Source organism: Athene cunicularia (genome assembly GCF_003259725.1).
Source record: "Athene cunicularia isolate RWA chromosome 3 unlocalized genomic scaffold, athCun1 chr3_part1, whole genome shotgun sequence".
NCBI lineage: Eukaryota > Metazoa > Chordata > Aves > Strigiformes > Strigidae > Athene > Athene cunicularia.
Genome location: NW_020799097.1, coordinates 63205486 through 63224498, shown reverse-complemented (window position 1 = coordinate 63224498; position 19013 = coordinate 63205486). Strand labels below are relative to the sequence as shown.

General features: G+C 39.6%; 1 protein-coding gene across 6 annotated transcripts in view; it reads left to right on the top strand.

Moving 5' to 3' along the window:
• Window positions 1-487: 487 nt before the first annotated feature.
• The window catches only part of MAP7 (microtubule associated protein 7), a 107058-nt gene continuing 88532 nt past the window's right edge, over window positions 488-19013 (top strand). For 3 of the 6 annotated variants that reach the window (XM_026844240.1, XM_026844235.1, XM_026844232.1), the window contains exon 1: window positions 493-895. In XM_026844240.1, coding sequence (XP_026700041.1) covers window positions 766-895 — 130 coding nt within the window. In that variant the 5' untranslated portion in view covers window positions 493-765. Of the gene's footprint in view, window positions 896-19013 lie in introns of all 6 variants that reach the window. The other 3 variants (XM_026844237.1, XM_026844234.1, XM_026844233.1) reach the window with 3 other exon arrangements.

The following is a 19013-nucleotide window of genomic DNA, read 5'->3' as shown; positions in this document are numbered from 1 at the left end:
AGGTATGCACTGCATAGGAGGGTGATTAAGTTAAGGGGTGGGGGAGGACATCCAACACATGCATATATGGAAGAAGACTCATCGTCATTGTTTTAGTCTTAGATTAGGCTAAAATTTCTAAACATGAATAAACAGAGCAGCTGGCAAAATGCAGGTTCATGCCTGGAGCCTTCACCCAGTGCTCATCTGCTTGTGCAAGCACATCTCCATCCTCCCGCCGCCCTGCGAGGAGGCAGGAGCAGCCCCAGCTGCTGAGGGGCTTCCAGCTCCCCACACGCGTGCAGGAGGCAGCCTTTCCGAGGCCGGCTTGCTGCTGCTGAGGAGACAACACTCATGGACCCCCTTTTGATTAGGATGTGTCAGTGTTGTCAGGGCAACTGTTAACAGCGGCGTATCATATTTTCTCCTCTTGCGTTGTGTGCTGAATATTTTAGTGTGCTGTAGCTGGAAGACGGTTGCAGGGAAAAAGGTGCTGCAGCAGGGAACCCGGAGCTGTGGGCTGGGATCTGATTGAACAGGTTAAGACAGTGACGAGCAGCATCCAAAGCAATGTGCCTTTAATTAGGGCTTTTCTTGAAGGTGGGGAAAGACTGCAAGCCTTTCGCCGCCGACTGGATGTTGGTATTTGTCAGCTGTTTGCATACCACTTATCCATAGGGGATCTATTACAAGTGCTCAAATGAACAGGCAGCGTTGCAGCTAGCGGCTAAGCAGGGGCTGCAGTTTCTTACTTTTTTTTTTTAATAAGCAAGAGGCAACAGCAACATGCTTGGTTCAACTACTGCCCTCCGACAAGAGAGACTGAAGAAAAGTGCCAGGCCAAATCCCATGGGTTTATTCACCATTAATGAAGAGGATGAGCAGCAAAAGAACGGGAATTCCAAAAGACTGAAAGGTACGTCGCGGTTCTGCAGCGCGATCAAGGCTGTGTGTGGAATACGCTGCACAGCAGGCACAATGTTTTATTAGCTCTTCTGTGTGCTATAGTCTGTGGCTGGTGCAGTTTGGCAATGCATATTGGCAGCCACAAATGCACGGTGTGTGATAGGTGTCTGTATTTAAATCCTCTGGATTGTTATGCAATCATCTGCCTTAGATGTGAAGAAAATAATACTTTATAGTTATTAGCCCCATTTTTTCTGGTAGGGATAAGGTTCCTGTATCAGAAATGTATCAGTGAATTTCTGTGTATTTTCTTTGATTTCTGTGCATAGTCTGGATAAATACCTATTAAAAAAAAAAAAAAAAAAAAAGGCTTGAGAATACAGAATGCAGTATCAGCTTGTTAGAAGACAGCTTTGCCAAAGACAATGTAAAATTAGCTATACTTCCATTCATGTGCATAAGGAACAGTGTGCCTTCGGCAGAGTATAGAAAAATACACATTGTTCAAATATGCTGACTTTAAGTCTGACAACAAAAAAACCCAAAAGCAAACCCAACAAATTGTAACTGATAAAGAAAAATATTTATTATGTGTAACGTAGGTGAGCAGTGGTGGCGGAAGGATGCTGATGGTCACTGATTTATAACAGAGGACTGTGGAGCCTGTGGAGCCACTGTCTATCTTATGTAATTAATGTTTTCCACATGGATCCTGGTGTTTAAATTCTGTTGGCCTGGCAAGAATCCTACACCTTACAACTGTGACTGGAATTTTAAGTTCAACTGTTATAATTTCTATTCTTGTGATGAAGTGACTCCATTTATATGAGCACTCCTTTTTATGGTCTTATTTAGGGGAAAAGTAGTGCTAGATTTTTTTGTTTGTTTGTTTACAAAACAAAAACTAGTTTGTAGCCTCAAGACAATGTTTCAAATTTCAGGAGTTACCATTCTACCATGTAACAGGAGAGACTAGCAAGCATTTAAATAGCAAATTTATCGTATGTATATTTAGTAGAGATGAATCATTTACAGCTAACTGGTTATTTTCTTCTTGAAGTAAAAAGGTAGCTTGATAGCTGTTACAAACAAATTCAAAATTCAGGGGTTTGTTTTTTTGAGTGTGCAGCTTGTACTTTTTTTTTTTTTCAGAATGGTGAAGAACCTGACAAATTTGAGAATGGTGCTAAAATATATATTGCTAGTCATTGTTAATGTGCCTAATGTGTTAGGGTCTTCTGTACATAGTTACCTACTCATGTATATTTGAAACTGCCCATATAAAATGGAGATACAAACTCCAGTGTGAGGTTATTGAGGTTCTAATGTTTTAAGAAGCGTATTACTTTATCACCACTGGATGACTTCCAGTCAACAGTCCACAAAGCTAAGAATCAATAATTTTCTTGGTTTTGTTCAATGTCACTGATAGTTTCCCAGGGTAAAAGTTCTTGTTGACATAGCTTGCAGCAGTAATAGATGTGCTTATCCTTTGCCTCTCTTGTTATAGCTGAGATCCATTTTTGATTATTCCTTTTTTTCTCTTGTTGCTGTGAAATTAAGTAGACAGATGTGCACAGGAGCATAGACAGCAAACTAACAAGTCCATATGGTTTTAATAAAATAAAAATTTGATTGCTTGTTTTGAATGTTCCTAGTGAGAAATAATATGAGGCTGTACAAAATATTTTGAAAATATACTAGTTTCGTTTACTAGATACTTAAAATTGCTCATACTGTCTCTGGAACACTGTTTGCACACTGATACATGTAGTTATTTACCCTTCTGTATGTTTGAATGCATTATGAGTGATTAGGTGGGTTAGAGCCGGAATGCCTGGTCATAGAGAATGCATGTATTCAGGGTGGCGTTCTCCCTTCCCGGTACCAAGAAAGGTCACTCCAGTGCAGTTCTGAGTGGAAACATAAGATGTGTGAAGCTTCCTTGAGCCTTTGGACTTTGCTGTTCTCTTGCTACTTTACAGTATGTGTTTCATCTTAGTTCTTTACCTGTCCTGTTTTGCTCAGCAAGCATCTGCAACTGGTGAGATGTTTCTTTTACCTTTTCCCCTCTCTAGCACATAGTAAGTCAGTGTCATCTTCATGGGAGGTGGGCTATGTGTCTTCTTTATCTGCAGTTTCTGTAATCATGATGCACCTGTCTTTATACAGCAGTTCAAAACAAGAGATCTTTCATGAATCTGATACTCCAAAATAATAAAGCAGCTTGTTTCTCCATTAAGGATATTTGAATATCATCATAAGTTATAATCATAATTTTGGTAGTTCAGGTCTTCTCAGAATACTAAGACTTGATTAGAGTTTGTATGAGAGTTGGTTTTGCCATCTGAGAAACAAATATTTATGTGTATCATAAAGTGGCTAACATTTGTGAGATTTTCTGTAAACTTATTTTTATATCAGCCATTTCTTTTCTTGACTTTGGCTGTCTGTACTGTAATCTGAGAAGTCTGGTAGCCATTGAGTTTGTTCCTCCAGTGTAAACAATGAAATGAAAATGTTAATGATTTTTTTTTTTAAGATGGAGATATTACAAAGTTGCAGTGATCTTTGTAGCCCTATGCTCCTGATACTTCCTTTCCTTTGATGTGAATTGTATTCACTGCTTTTTCACCAAACATTTTAACTTTCTTTCCTTCTCTTGTCTTTGAGACAAGGCCTGCATTTTTGTTACATGTCTGTATAGCACCAGTTGCAGGGTCTTGAGTTCCAGCTGTTGCGCTTTGGACTGCCTGTTTTATTCTATTCTCCTGTCCCATTATAACATACAAGAATTTTGCTATGTAGTGCACTCTTCAAATACGATTTGTACAGGTTTACAGAAGCTTATTTTGTACTTGAGTTGTTTTTGTTCACCAGCTTTCCAGCAGTTCTGCAACTATATCCACAAAGAAACCAGACAAAACAGGCACAGAACCACACACTTAACAGCTTCAGTGTTCCCTTAAAGCTTGTGTTATAAGACAAATATTGTTTCTGTGACTGAAGATAGTGTGTGAATGTGGTTCTTTATGTAAATTGCAAAGATATGTCCAGGTAGATTAGTGTTTAATTAAAGTATCCATCCTGTGTGTGTGAACTTTGGCCTCAGCCATTCTTTAAATTCAGGCACGAGCAATTCAATTCACCTTAGTATTTCCCTCCTCTGCTGATTTTGTGCACCTTGGATGTAGTCTTAATAGCTCTTATTCAATTTGATGAAATTTTAAAGTGATGCCTCCTCTCCTTCCTCTTGGGGGTGGGTTGGTGGAGGAATGCCTTCTCAGACTGTTCATAATGATAAATTTATCATTTGAAGATTATAGGAAAGTAATGCTTATCTTTCTGAATTATGAATTTGAATAATAATTGAAATAATTACCTTATGGTATTTATGGCAAATACATGAAAAGAAGTCTCAGTCTATCAATGGAATCCTTTGCCCTCCTCTTTATTTAAAATTGATCAAGGGAGTGTACCTCTAATCTGCTGAGTGAATATTGCTGCTGTTACAAAGCTAGACATATATGCTTTAGGTCTCTGAACAGTAACACTGATTCTTTGTCATCCTGAAAACTGCTTTTTCCAGTCCTTTGGTGCATGGCAGTGGTGTCTGATTACCAGCAGATTTTGCTGCTGTTGTGTGGATGGTAATATTTTTATGTAGTGCTCACTTCAGATGTAAGCTTTATTCATCCAGAGACATGAGGGAGATTTCTTCTAACATACAACTGTTTAAGTGCTTAGTCTGTATTCTCCATATATTGAGGAAATACATATTCCTGTTAAACTCAGATTGTCTATATTTTAATGCAGTTGTTATTTTGTTACTGTATGTCTATACCCAAACACAAAGATAAGATACCAGGAAGAAAAGGGGATTTGGCATCTTCAAGGGCAATGAATTGATAGTCCTGGAAACTGAAACTGTATACCTACAAAACAGGTACTGCATGGGGTGTGTAAGTGTAATCTTATCCCACGCAGCAGAGTCTGTGCCTCAGGCTGGATCTGGAATGACAGCTTGGTTTCTGGCTTCCACCACACTTTAAACCAGCAAAACTGCCTGGGATCGTGGTTCTCCCAATGGGGCCTCTTAATGCTAGTCAGTGGGCTGACCTCCAATTTGTTTTGGGCAGAACAGTGAGCAGCTGTTGAAGGCTGCTGAACTAGCTCACCAAAATCAAGTGTTCTAGCTTTCCATGACAGTTTGTGACCTTATCTTGCCCATCTGCATTTGAGGCAAAAGTTGGGGGAAAGAGTGGGTGGAAGGAAGGAAAGGTACCAGTTCTCATTACAATGCTGGTTGTGTAAAGGGGCAAGGCTGAGAACCTGGACAATGTGGTTTGTCATCCTGCACCTTCCAGTAAGTTCTGCTAATGTTTCTCTATACTTCCTCCTTCTTTCTGCTAGTAAAGGCCAGAAGAAGAGGAATCCAAAAGTGTCTGAGATTTTTTTTAATTTTTTTTTTTTTTCTGGACATTTATTTAAAAACGGCTTTCAAAGTATATGGGATGTACATTCTTAAAAAATCTCTATATTCATTACATAATTTGCAGCTGTGGGGGTGCAGAAGGAAGCTGTGGGATTTTTTCAGGAAGTTAGTACAAAGCTGTCTCTCATTCATAGCTGTAGGTGCTGGGTGGCATGAAACAACTCATTTTTAATAAAGATTAAGAGATCCTAACATTATTTGCAGTAAAGCAGAGAGAATGTGCTGGAACTCTCAAGGATAGCAGGAAATATCTCTGCAGACCAGTGGAGTAAATCTGATTTGTTCAGTCCCTCTGGCTTTCAGAGTGAAAGTCCCAGGTCTGAGTTCTTGGCTTGTGTTGTAACACAGTCTGTTCGTCAAAGTGTGTGCTGGGATTACTGAGAGTTTATCTGTGTTGGGTAAGAGTCATCTTACACTTCTAGCCCAGCTATGTGAGAAGAGGCTTCCACTGCTGATTCTGGAGGATTGTGTTCATATATTGTCAACTCTTTTTGTGGAGGGAAACAGCCTGTGATCTATTCATGTGCTCAGGGAGCGTACTTGACATTGAGTATGTGGATGGCAAAAGTCCAAAAGAGTACAACGCTGATAGTCTGTAAAGGTTAAGATATTTGTTGAAAGGAATTCAGGTTAACTTGGCATGTGAACTGAGGATAATCCTAATTAGGAAAAAGATTGAATTTTGCAAAGTAACTGTTTTAAGTAAACAGGGTTATTTCAACCAAGATATAAATGATAACAGTAATCATCAGAACTGTCTATGTGAGAACAGGGTCCAGTATATGATTACTCGCAGGACAGAATGCTTGCTTGAAGTTGTAAAAAGATTAGAGTTCAATTTAATTTAGACAGTTCTCCAGAAAGCTTCTTATAATAAGAAACACCACTCATAAAAGACTGATAACAAGCAGTGTAGTTTCTTCCTTATTCACTGTTAACCACTGTAACAGTAGTGACTTTAAAAACCTTGAATTGGGAATATGATTCCATCTGTGGGTGAAAGGAATGTAGGCTTATGGCCATTTCTTATGGGAGAGAGAGAAACCCAAAAGTGGTAGATCTGCCTAAGAATCTTGAAATTATGTGAGATCTTGTTGTTGGCTTTTTTTTTTTTTTCTGAAAATATGTAAATAATACTCTTTCAAGGGGTTTACAGAGTGACATGCCATTGGAATAAGATGACAGCAAGAAGAAATGGATCTCTGTGCCCTGTTTGTAGTGCATTACACATGCCTGGATAGTACCATGTCTTTATTTTGCAGTGGAAAAATAAGGCAATAGCGAAGCAGGTATTTTTAAAAGAAATATGTTGCAGTTAAATCCCCTGGTTTTGTGACTGTGGTGTTGTCAGGAGTCTTGGCACTCTTGCTGCTGTTTGCAAGCTTGCTCAGAAACTGCTGTATTCATTCACTCCTTCAAAGTTGTCTTTGTATCCAGGTACATAGAAGTCTGGCTTAATTTTTAAGGGAAAACCTTTTTCTTGTCATACTGAACTCCAGAGAAATTAATGAGCACTGGCCTAGAGTGTTGCTTCTGGCCATGTGCAAGTGATGATGGAAATCTACTCATTAGTGGGCTCAGGTGAATCGGTGGGAGTACATCATTTTTCTTCCTGCACAAACTCACACATGTATATTCCCGTTGCTTACTCAGCTACCCATAGAGTACTTTAGTGCTTCCCCCCCAAGCTTTAAATTCAATCTGTACTTTACAACTGGATAACTTGTTTTTCTGGTATTTAAGAAGTAAGAGTTCTAAGTGAAAGCATCTCAGAAGAGTTTTGTATTATTATCAGAAGTCACTTCAGAAGTGATTTGTGGGGTGTTTTTAAGCCACGTTAAGGCATGATTTAACCCATTCTATCCAACCTCAAGCCACAGCAGTAATGTGCTTAGAGAATAAATGCCACAATGGTTGATGCAATTTGCTCTTTTAATGAACTACCTTCACTCACTGAAGGTGCTTCTCACTGTGTTCTGTTTTTGCAGCCAAGCGCTACTTGAAATTCATATGGAAGTTTCACCTGCATTGAGTTGAAGCATGGTATGAGTAGATGCTGATGTCTGTGGGTCAGATTTGTGTAATGGTGAGGGAGGCTATGCGCAATATTAAGCAGATGTAACATCAGAAATTAAATTAGGGAGTACTCTAAAACTTGAGCTTTCACATCTTGTTGCTTGAGACATTTTTCAGAGGAGTGGAATCATGTTTACCAAATTCTATGCAAAACTCCCATCTCACTGTTTTATAGGTTTGACTGACAGCCATTGAATAGCCAAATTGTCTGTATCTATGGATGTAGCATAACTGCTTAGTCAAGCTCAAGGTAGGAATGACTAGGGATAGCATGCAGATTGTTTAAATTACCTTTTTATACTAGCGGTTTCAGAGGAGAAGCACTTGAATCTTAGCTTCACTTTCACCTCTAAATGATTAACTTGCTGATAATGGCTAGAATAAACAAAGTTCCAGTAGGCAGGTCACTGCAGCTTAACCTAGATGCATGTTTCTCCAGAAAGCAGAATTTGTGTCCCTGTACTAGAGGGGTTTGGGGCAGGCTATGCTGGTGACAAGCTGAACTGTGTCAGTACTGACACAGACCTGTGGCTGCCCTGTGTGTGTGTTTGTGCTGGGGAACTGTTCAGTTGTTTTGAACTAGAATAATACCTTCTGTAGCTTCAGTGTGATGATGGTACAAGATTCTCTCTGTCTAATTGTTTACCAGATTAAAAGTCCATTGAAGTTTTTGTTCCCTGGGCAAATAGATTATCTTCTAGTTGTTTCAGATCTGTCAAAGCCTAATTTTGCTCTTTGGCTCTGTAGAGGCAGCACAGTTTTCCTCAGGGATTAGCTATGTCTGTAGATTTAATTCACGTCTAATTTAGAGTTTGTCTGTGCAGATGTCAACAAGAGGAAACTGGGTTTGAGCAAATCAAGCACAGGTATCAGATTGGTGGGTAGCAAAATGTGGAAAGTAGCAGAGATCCAAATTATAGAAATCTTTCAGTCGTGTTCTTCATTTAGGAATAAAAGATAGGTTTGCTGAAGCACTCTTCCTTTTCTGGTATTAGTGTCTATACAGCTGATTTCAGGGAAGGCAGGAGTTTCCTGTTAGAAGTCATGTGGATTTACAATTGGTCCTTAATCTCAGTAACGGTTTTCAGTAGTGTGTGTTGGAGGCCAGATTTACAATCAACTTGGAAGAGGAGGTCAAGAGTCAGTTTGCTTAGGAGTTGAGCAAAAACCTCAACAGCCAGGAGAAATACTCAAGGTATTGGTCACTTTGTTCCCCTGAGGTAGCAACTGCAGAATAATTAAGAAATGTGGAAGTCCCAGAAGGGACTCAATGTACTTACAGACTGAATCTGTACTTTGGTTGCTGGCCACCTGCTTCTCAGTCTTTACTTCTCCTGTTTAATATCATTACAGTCTGAACTTCCAGTCACACCTACTAATTGTCCTAGTCCTTCAAATGGAGGTTGATATTCCCCCACCCCCCCCAGTCAACTTTCTTCTGGGTCTTTCTCTTATATCTGAAGCAGACATGGGAACAACTGTACTTCTGCTCTCTGTCATAGTAGGTATAACTGGTCACAGACCTCTTCTGTGATCTGCTGCTGATTTTTTTGTTTAGCATTGGAGGGTTGTGGAATAAGGCTGGTGCCACTGCACACCCCTGCAGCCAGGAGATACTCCAGCTGGTGGAGTTTTGTCTTGAGATGAGGCTTGCTGCAGCCTAGTGCCATAGCCACCTCCTATTGGATGGTATGTTGTGCTAGAAATGTGCTCTCTTTCCTTGTCAGGAATGGGGATGCCTCCTGAAGGATCTGAGGATAGTAGATGACACAGAAAACATTAGAACAATTTTTACTGTCTGTGTGCTGGGAGACAATGAGGAAAAGGAGTGAGGAAGTAACATACACTTTCAAATATAGCATTTCTGCAGGATGCCTGAATTCTCATTTAATTGATGGCAATATGATCGTAGTGCTTATGTCTTGGGCAGAGACAATCTACTGGTTGAAAATCCAGTGAAAGATCCTGGACCTAAAATCTCGTAACAACCTAAAACATACTGTTAAGTGTGCTGAAGAATGGAATTAGTTTTTCCATTCTTAAATTTCTGATCTTTTTCAGCTTCATTTTGAACTCCTGCACAGGTTTATTATAGAAGTGCTGACAGAACTTGATTCACACTGTTGTATCATAGTGTACAAAGCTATCTTGTTTCTCAGTTCAGCTTCAGAGAGATTTTCAGAAAGCTGTTTTGGAAATGCAGGTTTATCCAGTACCCACCCTTGACATGAGAAGTCATTGTGTTATGCAGCCAATTCTAGCTTTGTTTTTTTTTTCCTTTTTCAAAGTCAGTTTCCTCATTTCCTGCATGCTGACTAATGCACTGATGAAAATTACAATACTAAATCTTGGCTTGTATACTAAGACACCACGAATGACATCGAACATGCCTGAGCTGTTTTTGAAGACACAGAGGTGTCATGTCAGTGGCGTTTGCACTTGTTTATGCTTCTGAGTGCAGCAGTGGCAGTATGGTGGAAAACAAGCTGCTGAACCTTCTGCCCGTCATTCCTTCTTAATTGTTATAGCTATTTCATTGAGGAATGTGCACCCCATCTTGGACATGCAGGCCACGTGAACTCCAGACAATTCTACTTTCACACTGTGTGTGCATTCCCTTTCACTAGAAAAAACAAAACATGTTTACCTCACTCTCTTCTTCCCTGCAGCAAAGGAAGAGAGAGTAGTTTGTGATTATAAAAAACCAAAACAAACCCAAACCATCAAACCCCAAACAACCTTCTCCAGCCACCTAGCTATGTTACAGGGCTGTGTTTAGTTGCAGATTGAACTGCAAAATAAGAGGGTAAAGAGGTAAAGAAAAAGCAGATGGCAGTTGCCATCTGTAAACCAGAAAAGGGCAGCAACAGCCAGCTGCTGAGTGAGGTACTGGCAATAAAACCAGGCTGCAGACCAAGCAGCTTGTGCTTCTCGTCATTGTGCTTGGGTTATCAGCATTTTGGTATGTTCTTACACTTCCAATCTGTCTTTTCTGAAATATTCTATAATGTATTTATTTCAACTAGTTTGTGTTGAGAGAGTCTATTAGCCTCATTGCCCCTGTGAGTTACCTGGATTGCTGCTGTAAACCACATCTCAGGTGCTCAGTGTCACTGAAGACTGTATGCAGAGTAGCTTGGCTTTTAACTGCAATATGTTTAACATAAATCTTTGTAATCAATAACTGATGCAGAGCATAGGAAAGCAGGATCATGAAAAATGTGATGCTCACACTGTGGTGATGCTTATGGATGCTTCCTTTTTCTGTTAGACTTTTGTTTAATCACCATCCTTATGGATTTCGCTTGTTCATGGCATCTGTGTGATAAACAACATTTCAAGGCTGAACTATTTGAGGTGACAGTATGATGTGGAGTTTGATTTTTCCTCTCCTGAGAAATGAAGGCAGCATCTCTATGATTACAGTATGTTTGGAATTGTGAATAAGCTCCTGACCCCAATGTTTGCAGGGGTGATTTATGCTCATTTTAGCTTTGCAAACAGGTCCTGCTGTTGCCTGGCTGTAAACGGGAATTCAGTGTGTTTTGCTGCTACTAGCAGTTCCGTTTAACACTCAGTGGAGATTTAGCTTAAATTTTGAGAAAGCATTCTCCTTCAATCTTTCTCTTTATACTCCAGGCTTTGATTAAACTTGTCCTAGGATTTCTTTTCAGAAAGATCTAGATAATTGCCAGTACCACTTACCACTAATCTAGTCTCAGATGGTGAGGCTGTAGCTTTTTTTGCTATAAATCAAAGCAAGCAGGTTCTGCTGATGAAATGTGGAAGTCTGCAGGCCAGTTTTCAGTAGAGTTCTACTTTGATATCTTTTGTTTGTGGTTTGTGGTTTCTTTTTTTGGTGTTTGTTTGTTTAGAGTAGGGGAAACAACAATATGGCCGTGTAAACTTGACATGGTAGGCTAGCAAAAGCTTTAAAAAGGAGGTCTGTGTTAGTGACAGAGGTTACACTTATCTGTTTGTTATCATTCACTCTTGCTTGCCCTTGTCCTGGCTCCTAGGAGTGTGGTTTGACACATTGCAACCAGTGAGTAAGCAGACAACTGCTCTTGAAACAAGGTAAGCTAACATAGCTTTAGAAAGAAGCAAGGTAGGGAGCGAGCAACCTGATAAGAAGGTTTACTTTAGTATTTGTGATGTTGGTAACATCTGTTTTATCAGTCCTTAAAGAAAGCCAAGATATTTCTTATAATGATGATACAGAATAATTGGAGTGGGTTGGTAGAGTTACTACATATTAATAAATGGGATGCTCTGTGGAGTAAAGCGGGACCCAACAGATGTAATTAAGTAAGATTTTGAATTTTTCTCCTTGGTGACAAAACCTTATGCAATGTGGGGGAGGGGGGGGGAGGGCTATTTACTTGTTTTTGAAAGCCTTGTCCTTCCTCATTCTCAATCAGTTCTCTACCACAAAATATCCAACCTGTCCTGCTTACTTTGCTGAAGTAGTGTGAAAGTACACCGAGATAGGAGGCTGGGAGCGAGAGAGAGTCACAAAAGTCAAGAGAAGACATAACAGTATAAATATGCAGGCATGAGGAAGGCTTGGTTTTTAGTTTTTTAAAAGAACTGTCTTCTGAGACTGGTTATTGGAAAACCAGTTATTGATTAACAGTCCTTCCAAGACCTGTGCTGCAAAGACTGCCTTTTCACATGAAGATTCTTGTGACTTAGAGAAGCACTGGTGATAAATATCATGTCTAGTAACATTTACAGGAACAATCTGTTTCGCTCACTGGGGAGAGGAAACTTGTTTTTGCAGGACACCTTGACAATAGTGATTATAATGAGAGCTTTCCCATCTGACTCAAGTATTTCAGACTGTGTAGGGATTATTGAATATTACTCTCTGGAAAAACAGCCAGCCAGGGAGGCTCTAATTACTTGTGACTGAGCAACAGTGCACCTAATTCCCATTCTCTGCACAGTGTTTTATCTCTTTCTTTTGTCACAACTTATTTGATTGACCTTTTCCTTGAATATTCTTTAAACAGCATTAATTATATACTCCAAAAAGGTTTCATATGTAGTATAACGTGTATGTTTGTGATATATATTTTATATATATATATATATATATCACAAAATTCTTTTTTAGAATGTGAGGACAAAGTGGTTTGCCTGTCAAGCTTTGAGAAGACTTTGCTACTTGCAGATATTAAAAGATGTTGTGAAATCGCTGTCTGCATATGCTTTAACTTTCACTCTCTGCTGTGCTCTTGGATCTTTAAATGGGAAGATCCAATGAGATCTGGCTTTTCTGTTATATAACACAGTCCTGTGCAATTCTAAATGCTGAAGCCACCTTCCAAATACCTTTATTTTGTGCTGCTGTAAAGTAGTGCAATGCTGGATTATGTTTTATGCTTTGATTTTTAAAGGGGAAAAATAAATCAAGGACAGTAAGAAGGGGTATGTTGGTGTCCTGCATGCCTTTGAAATTAGTTGGGACTTTCTGCTGAAAGAGAAGTTAAAATTTGTGTTGAATACAACTTGATGTTTAGTTAAGTGGAGCATTGAGGCTTATGTTAATCAGCAGTGGTGCTTTTTGTGCTGTTTTCCCCATGCTGTACTCCGTGACCTGGTTGGCTCTCATGGATTGTAGCTGGTCAGAGCTGCTCAGGCACTAATGCTTGCAGATTTAAGGCTGTTTTAATGAGCCACCTGCATAGCATCTTGGTTGCGGTCCAATGAGCTCTGCCTTTCACGTGCCAGTAGAGCCAAAATCTGTGGGTGCTGAGGTGCTGGTGGCCAAGCAGATGGCAATGGAGATTGCCTGCCAGGGGTTTTGCTGTGCAGGTCTGCTGCCACTGTGTTGGATTGCCTATTCATGGACTCGATGAGATGTAGATACATCAGGTTGACATAGCACTTAGGGATATGGTGTAGTTGAGGACGCTCAGTGTTAGGTTAATGGTTGAACTAGATGATCTCCAAGGTCTTTTTCCAACCTGGATGATTCTGTGATTCAGCTGTTACAGTCTTTTGAATAGTTTGAATTTCTTTTCAGAAATGTGGTAGATAAAGTCCTGCCCAGTCAGCCTGTGAAATCACAAATTTTAAAGTATTTCCATTCCCTGTCCCACCCAAGTAAGGCATTGTAACATATTATAGCTTGATTTGTGATTTTGGTGAAGTATAGGGGCTAAACATTTTCATCAGTGGTGTTTGTGTAAGTGTACCCACTGTCTGTGGGTACCTTTTAAGGTATATCTTAATGTCAGCTAATCCCAAAAACTTTCTGTAAACAAGGATTGCTACTGCACCAGTGTTTGTAATCCCAGCCTCTGTAGCAAAGATGAAAGCAACACTATGGTGAAGTGCTTAGGGTGAAAGCAGGGTGAAAGCTGTCTTTTTTGACATTAAGAGAAGCCTTTGTCCCTGCATCTGCCCTTATGCAGGGAGGGTACCTTCACCAAGAGAAGCCTTTGTCCCTGCATCTGCCCTTATGCAGGGAGGGTACCTTCACCCACATACTGTACTAGAGGTATATTGCAAGGCATCATTCAGAGATATTTCCAGTACTTGAAATCTGATTATTTGAGAAAGAAAATAGGTAAGTATTGCTAAGGCATTCCCCCACCCCCACGTAAACAAAGTAGGAACACTTACCTATGGGGGAGATTGAAGTGCCTGGGTTTTTTAAGAAAAGGGCCATTGTCTTTAAACCAATACAGATATAGGCAGGTTACTAATACCAGCTGGAGTGTGGGAAGAGGTTACACTATAAATTGTGTCATAAACTTTGGCAAAATGAAACCTGAAGCTTGCAGACAGTGGTTCTAGATCCTGTTCTTGCTCTCTTAAGTACTTAACAGAAAAACCCTGCTAGACTGTTGCCTGCCATAGCTAACTGTACAAATAGATGAACATTTAATTTTGTAGTCTGTTGTCACAACTGGAAAGAAGTCTCATGGTATCAGTTGGAGTCCACCTATTACAGAACTTAAGTACTTAGTTTGAGCAGTGAAGCTAGACTTCATGTGTGTTTCTCTTCCATAGTCTTTAAAACCTCTTCCAAAGGTCTTTTAATAAAGCTCTCTCTGAATAGAAGTTGAAACTGAACATTTAATAAATGTATGAGGAAAAAACAAGAGTTACTGACCTTGAAGTATTTAAAATATTACATGGGATAGTTTTAGCTGAATGGTTTGCTTTTTCAGAGCTGCAAATGTTTTGCACAACTGCACTAGTGGCCTAATGTAGTCGTAACTCAGGGGTAGGACAGAGCTAAGTCTATCATAAGAAGAGGTGCTATGCATGGCGAGTGTTAAAGAAGTCTGTCTGGCAAGATGATGCATGATAAGATTTGTGTGAAGCTGTTAAAAAGGCTGGGCCAACTTTGTCCCTATTGTAATTATTCAGAAGAGAAGTAAATTGAGAGTAGTGAATTTGACCTCCTGTTTTCAGGCTTAGAGCACTTATCTTTTTTTCTCTTGGTAATGGACTGAAAGCACTTATTGCCCTGTTCTGGATATTTCTTGCTCTATTGAACTGCATTTTGCAAGTAAACAATTAGCGATCTAATTCTTGCTTGACAGAAATAACCATACAGTATCCGTTTCAACACATAGGAAAGCTTCTAAGGACAGGTATAACCCATAGTACCTGAGGTGCCTTGAAGAAATTGGTGCAAGTTTCTCATCAGCCTTTGAATCCCAGATCTGTTCCTTCTGAATTAATGATGGGTCTGTCCATCCTGCTGTCACATTCAGTCATATCTCAAAATAGTAGAACTATGAAAAGTGTTATAATTTTGCACTAGAGTAATTACTTTTAAAAAATCCTTTCTTGGAAAGTGGGGAATTAATATGTTATTAGGCAACTTAGAGAAAGGGAGTTTGGAGCAGGACACTTGTAAAATGGCCTGAATCAACCCTCCCCTCAGTCAGGGCTGAGGCATGCTGGCAGGACTGCTGGCAGGACTGCAGGCAGTGCTGCTCCTGCACAGCCTGGTGTCGCTTGTATGGAATAACAAAGGCTTCAGTCCTGAAGGACCCAGCCTGCATCAAGAGAACAGGAGGGCTCCGTAGGATTTAATGGGAAGATAGGATAAAAGTGGCTGACACAGAGAAGAAAGGCATTATGAAGAACAGTTATTTCTACTTTCATTTTTTTTTTTCTTTCTTTTCCTGAAGTCTTGCTTTTTCACACCTCATGTATCTTTGTTGAAATGTTTACTTACCTGGACTTACCAGGAGATTGCAATGTCTGTTTACTTGGAGTCGTGTCTGTGTGCCACCTAGCTCTTCAGACTTTTCTTGTGCTTCAGTTTCCCAAAGATCAAAGCTACATTTACAAGAACTGGAGAGACACCACGCTGGACTAGGCCCAGATTCCTTGAGTTTGTCCTTATGTTATTGGCAGTAAATGTCTGGATTGTTTTGGAGCCATGCTATCAGTTTGCTGCACTGCTTAAGCTGTGGGGACTTGGCACTGGATTCGACTCTACTGCATTTCTGTTATTGCAAACAATGCATCATGAGTCAGGGAGAGAGAAGTGTTAAAATGAGGGATTGTGAGTGTCATCCAGTATGTATAAAGTCAGCACTTTACAAAAGCTGGAAGCGACTGTACTGATGGAGTTAGCCTATGCCTTAGAGATAGTAACACAAAAAAGTTAAGTGGTATACTCAATTCTTTCATATGTATTCTCTGAAGTCTGCATTATTTAATAGTGAACTGGTCCCAAAAGTTATTGACTAGCTTTGGAGGCTTGGGAGGCTTTTTTGGATTTGAGTGGGGTTTTTTTCTTTCTTTTTTTGGTGGCAAGTACTTTACTTGTGCTAATGAGGCTGCTGCTTTAAGTCTAGGCTTTGGCTGCAGTTTACAAACTGCCTAAAATAACACTTTGGGGAGTAATGAGGCTACCTACTCTTGCCACTGAATCAAATACTTAACTGTTGCATGGTTGTTCAGGCTCTATTCACTGTTTGGCAATTGCTGTGTTTGATAGTGTGGCTCTGTTTTTTAAATCTGTTCAGCACATTCCTCAGTTCAGAGCTGTTTCCTCAAAGAGTTGCCAAACATACAGCTTAGCTAAATGCAGAAAAGACTCTTCTTTCCACAGCATTTAGTTTGTTACGAAAAATAGAATAGCTTGGAGGAAAGGTGCACCAGCATGTAGGGTGCAATTCCTGACAGTTCTCACAGAAAAGACATGTAGGTGTGTTATCACATCTAGATAGGGATGTGCCTATAGTGAAAGTGAATGGATAGTGTTTCAAAAGGGTACATGTGTACCATAGATACTGCACAGTAGTTACACCTGTAACACCTTGTGACACCACACTAAAACATTATTTTGGAAAATATGTGCATTTTCTAAGGAAAATGGCTTACTCCTTGAACTGTTAGCTGGAGTTCCTAGGTCTTTCCAGTAATAACATTCTAGTGAAACTCTAACCTGCGTTTGTAGGAACTCCAAAATGATGCTAATAAATATCAATGTTTTTTTTCTTTTTTTAACACTACTTAACTGCAAATTATGGCACTTCAAGCTTCTGGATTCTGCCCCTGTTTTCATTCTTATTAATGAAGCCTACATACACTGCTGCTTAATCCTAACTTCTTGCAATTGAAACTTGCCTATTTTTGCACACCAGTGGAAGCTGTGACTCTCCTGACAGCCTCCTACTGAAGACTGTATCAGACATCATTGCTTAGGTACATAAACATCTGGAATAACCCTCTAAATTCTCTTCTTTAGCACACTGAGTAGAAGAGAAGCAAATCTCAGACTCATGCAAATTCCCTCATAACCATATAATTAATCACAGTAGCTGAATTTTTTAAAAAATATGGATTCTGTGGATATAGGCCTAACTGAAATCCAAGTGAGTACAATTATATAAAATTTACTGTAGAAATGCCTAAAACCAAACTGTTATCCTATGGCTCATAACAGTGTAGTTGAAGAAAGTTCCTTCACTAGAACTATGTAATCAATTGTGTAATTATGGGTTAAAAAAAAATATTACTCTGTACATTTCTATCATGTTGGGCCCAGAGGGCTTTCTTCAGCATCTGATGAAACTTCTCGGACTACCTGAGTCATATACAGGCCTTGTTCCTGGCAAATGGCTCATGAGGACTTGAAGAAAGATGTGTTGTCTGTTCCTCTTCCTGGAAGGGGAAGTGTGGAGCACTCCTGGTATCTGTCAGCTGCCAACCAATTACCCCGATGTTCTCTTCTTCTGGTTATATTTTGCCTTACACAGGTTGTTTCGGGACAGTCGTGGAAGTGATTAAACTTTGAAAAAGGGCAGAAGATGTCTTTGCATTGTTCTTCTTGGTCTTATGCCATTGCACTCAACTGTTTTCAGCAATTGCTCTTTGGCGTTTGGGGAAAGTTTTCCACATGAGAGATCTGCTCTCAGAGTACCAATACTGTTTATTTAATTATTCTCTTTGGTATTTATATACTAGCTTGTTCTTGAGTGTGAGGGCATTGCCCTGTGCATGCAGTTACAGGCCTGCATGATACAGGGGAAGGAGGCTTTTACCAAAGCATTTAAAATAACACCACCTATTAAAATTCACAGAGCTTTTTTTTTTTTTTTTTAAGAAACGAATAATAAACTTTTTTTAGTGAATAGGATAAAAGAAGGACAGAGCTCACACAGTGGGCCAGGAGCAAAGCCAACAGTACAAAGAGCCTTGACTTCTGCTTATTCTCACACCACAGTGAATTTTGACTTTTACAGAAAAAAAATCTAAGTGGTGTTACTACTGTTGGGGGGGGTGCCTGCCAGTGTAGGTCAAACCTCTGCTAATCAGGGGAAATCCATTTTGTCTTGGTCAATTGATACAAGCCATGATCTCTTCACTCAGACTGAGCTTTCTTCCTTGGAGATAACTTGGATAGCATTAGAAAGACAGACCACTGCCCTCTCCACTGCAGAAATTAAAATGCAGTAACTGTGGTCACAGTATTTTACTGAGAAACACACACTTGTTGTCCTAGTGCATCAAAAATCTGTAGGAAACAGATGGCTGAAGTTTATGAAGATGACTCCCAGAGTTACTAGCTTGTTAGTTCATTTAACACCTTGCATTACCCTACTGCAACCTACTTTTATCATGGATAAGTGTGTTTTGTGTTTGTTATTGCAGCGCTGTTAACTCTCATCATTTTTGGTTCAAAGTGCTGACTTCTATCATGCTGAATGGAGTACTGGGATGGTGGAGAAAGATAAATTGTGAATTAGCCTGAAATTTCACGAGAGGGTCAGTCTGGCACACTGAGCTGTGATCAGTCTTTGATCCCTGTAAACACTTAGCACACTGATCTTTACTTGTTTAGCTCTTCCGGTTTATAGTATAATATTTTACCTGTTCTAGAAAAAAACATTGACTATTAGCTTTTCCTAATCTCTGTAGAAGGAAAACAGTAGGAAGAAAACAAATTTAAAAAACAATAGAGAAAGTGAATAGGGGAATCATCTATCAAAGTTTGGGACTGTATTCTTGTGAAGTCAAGTCTGTATAATAGTTGTTGTTGGTTTTTTTGGGTTTTTTTTTTTGTTTTTTTTTT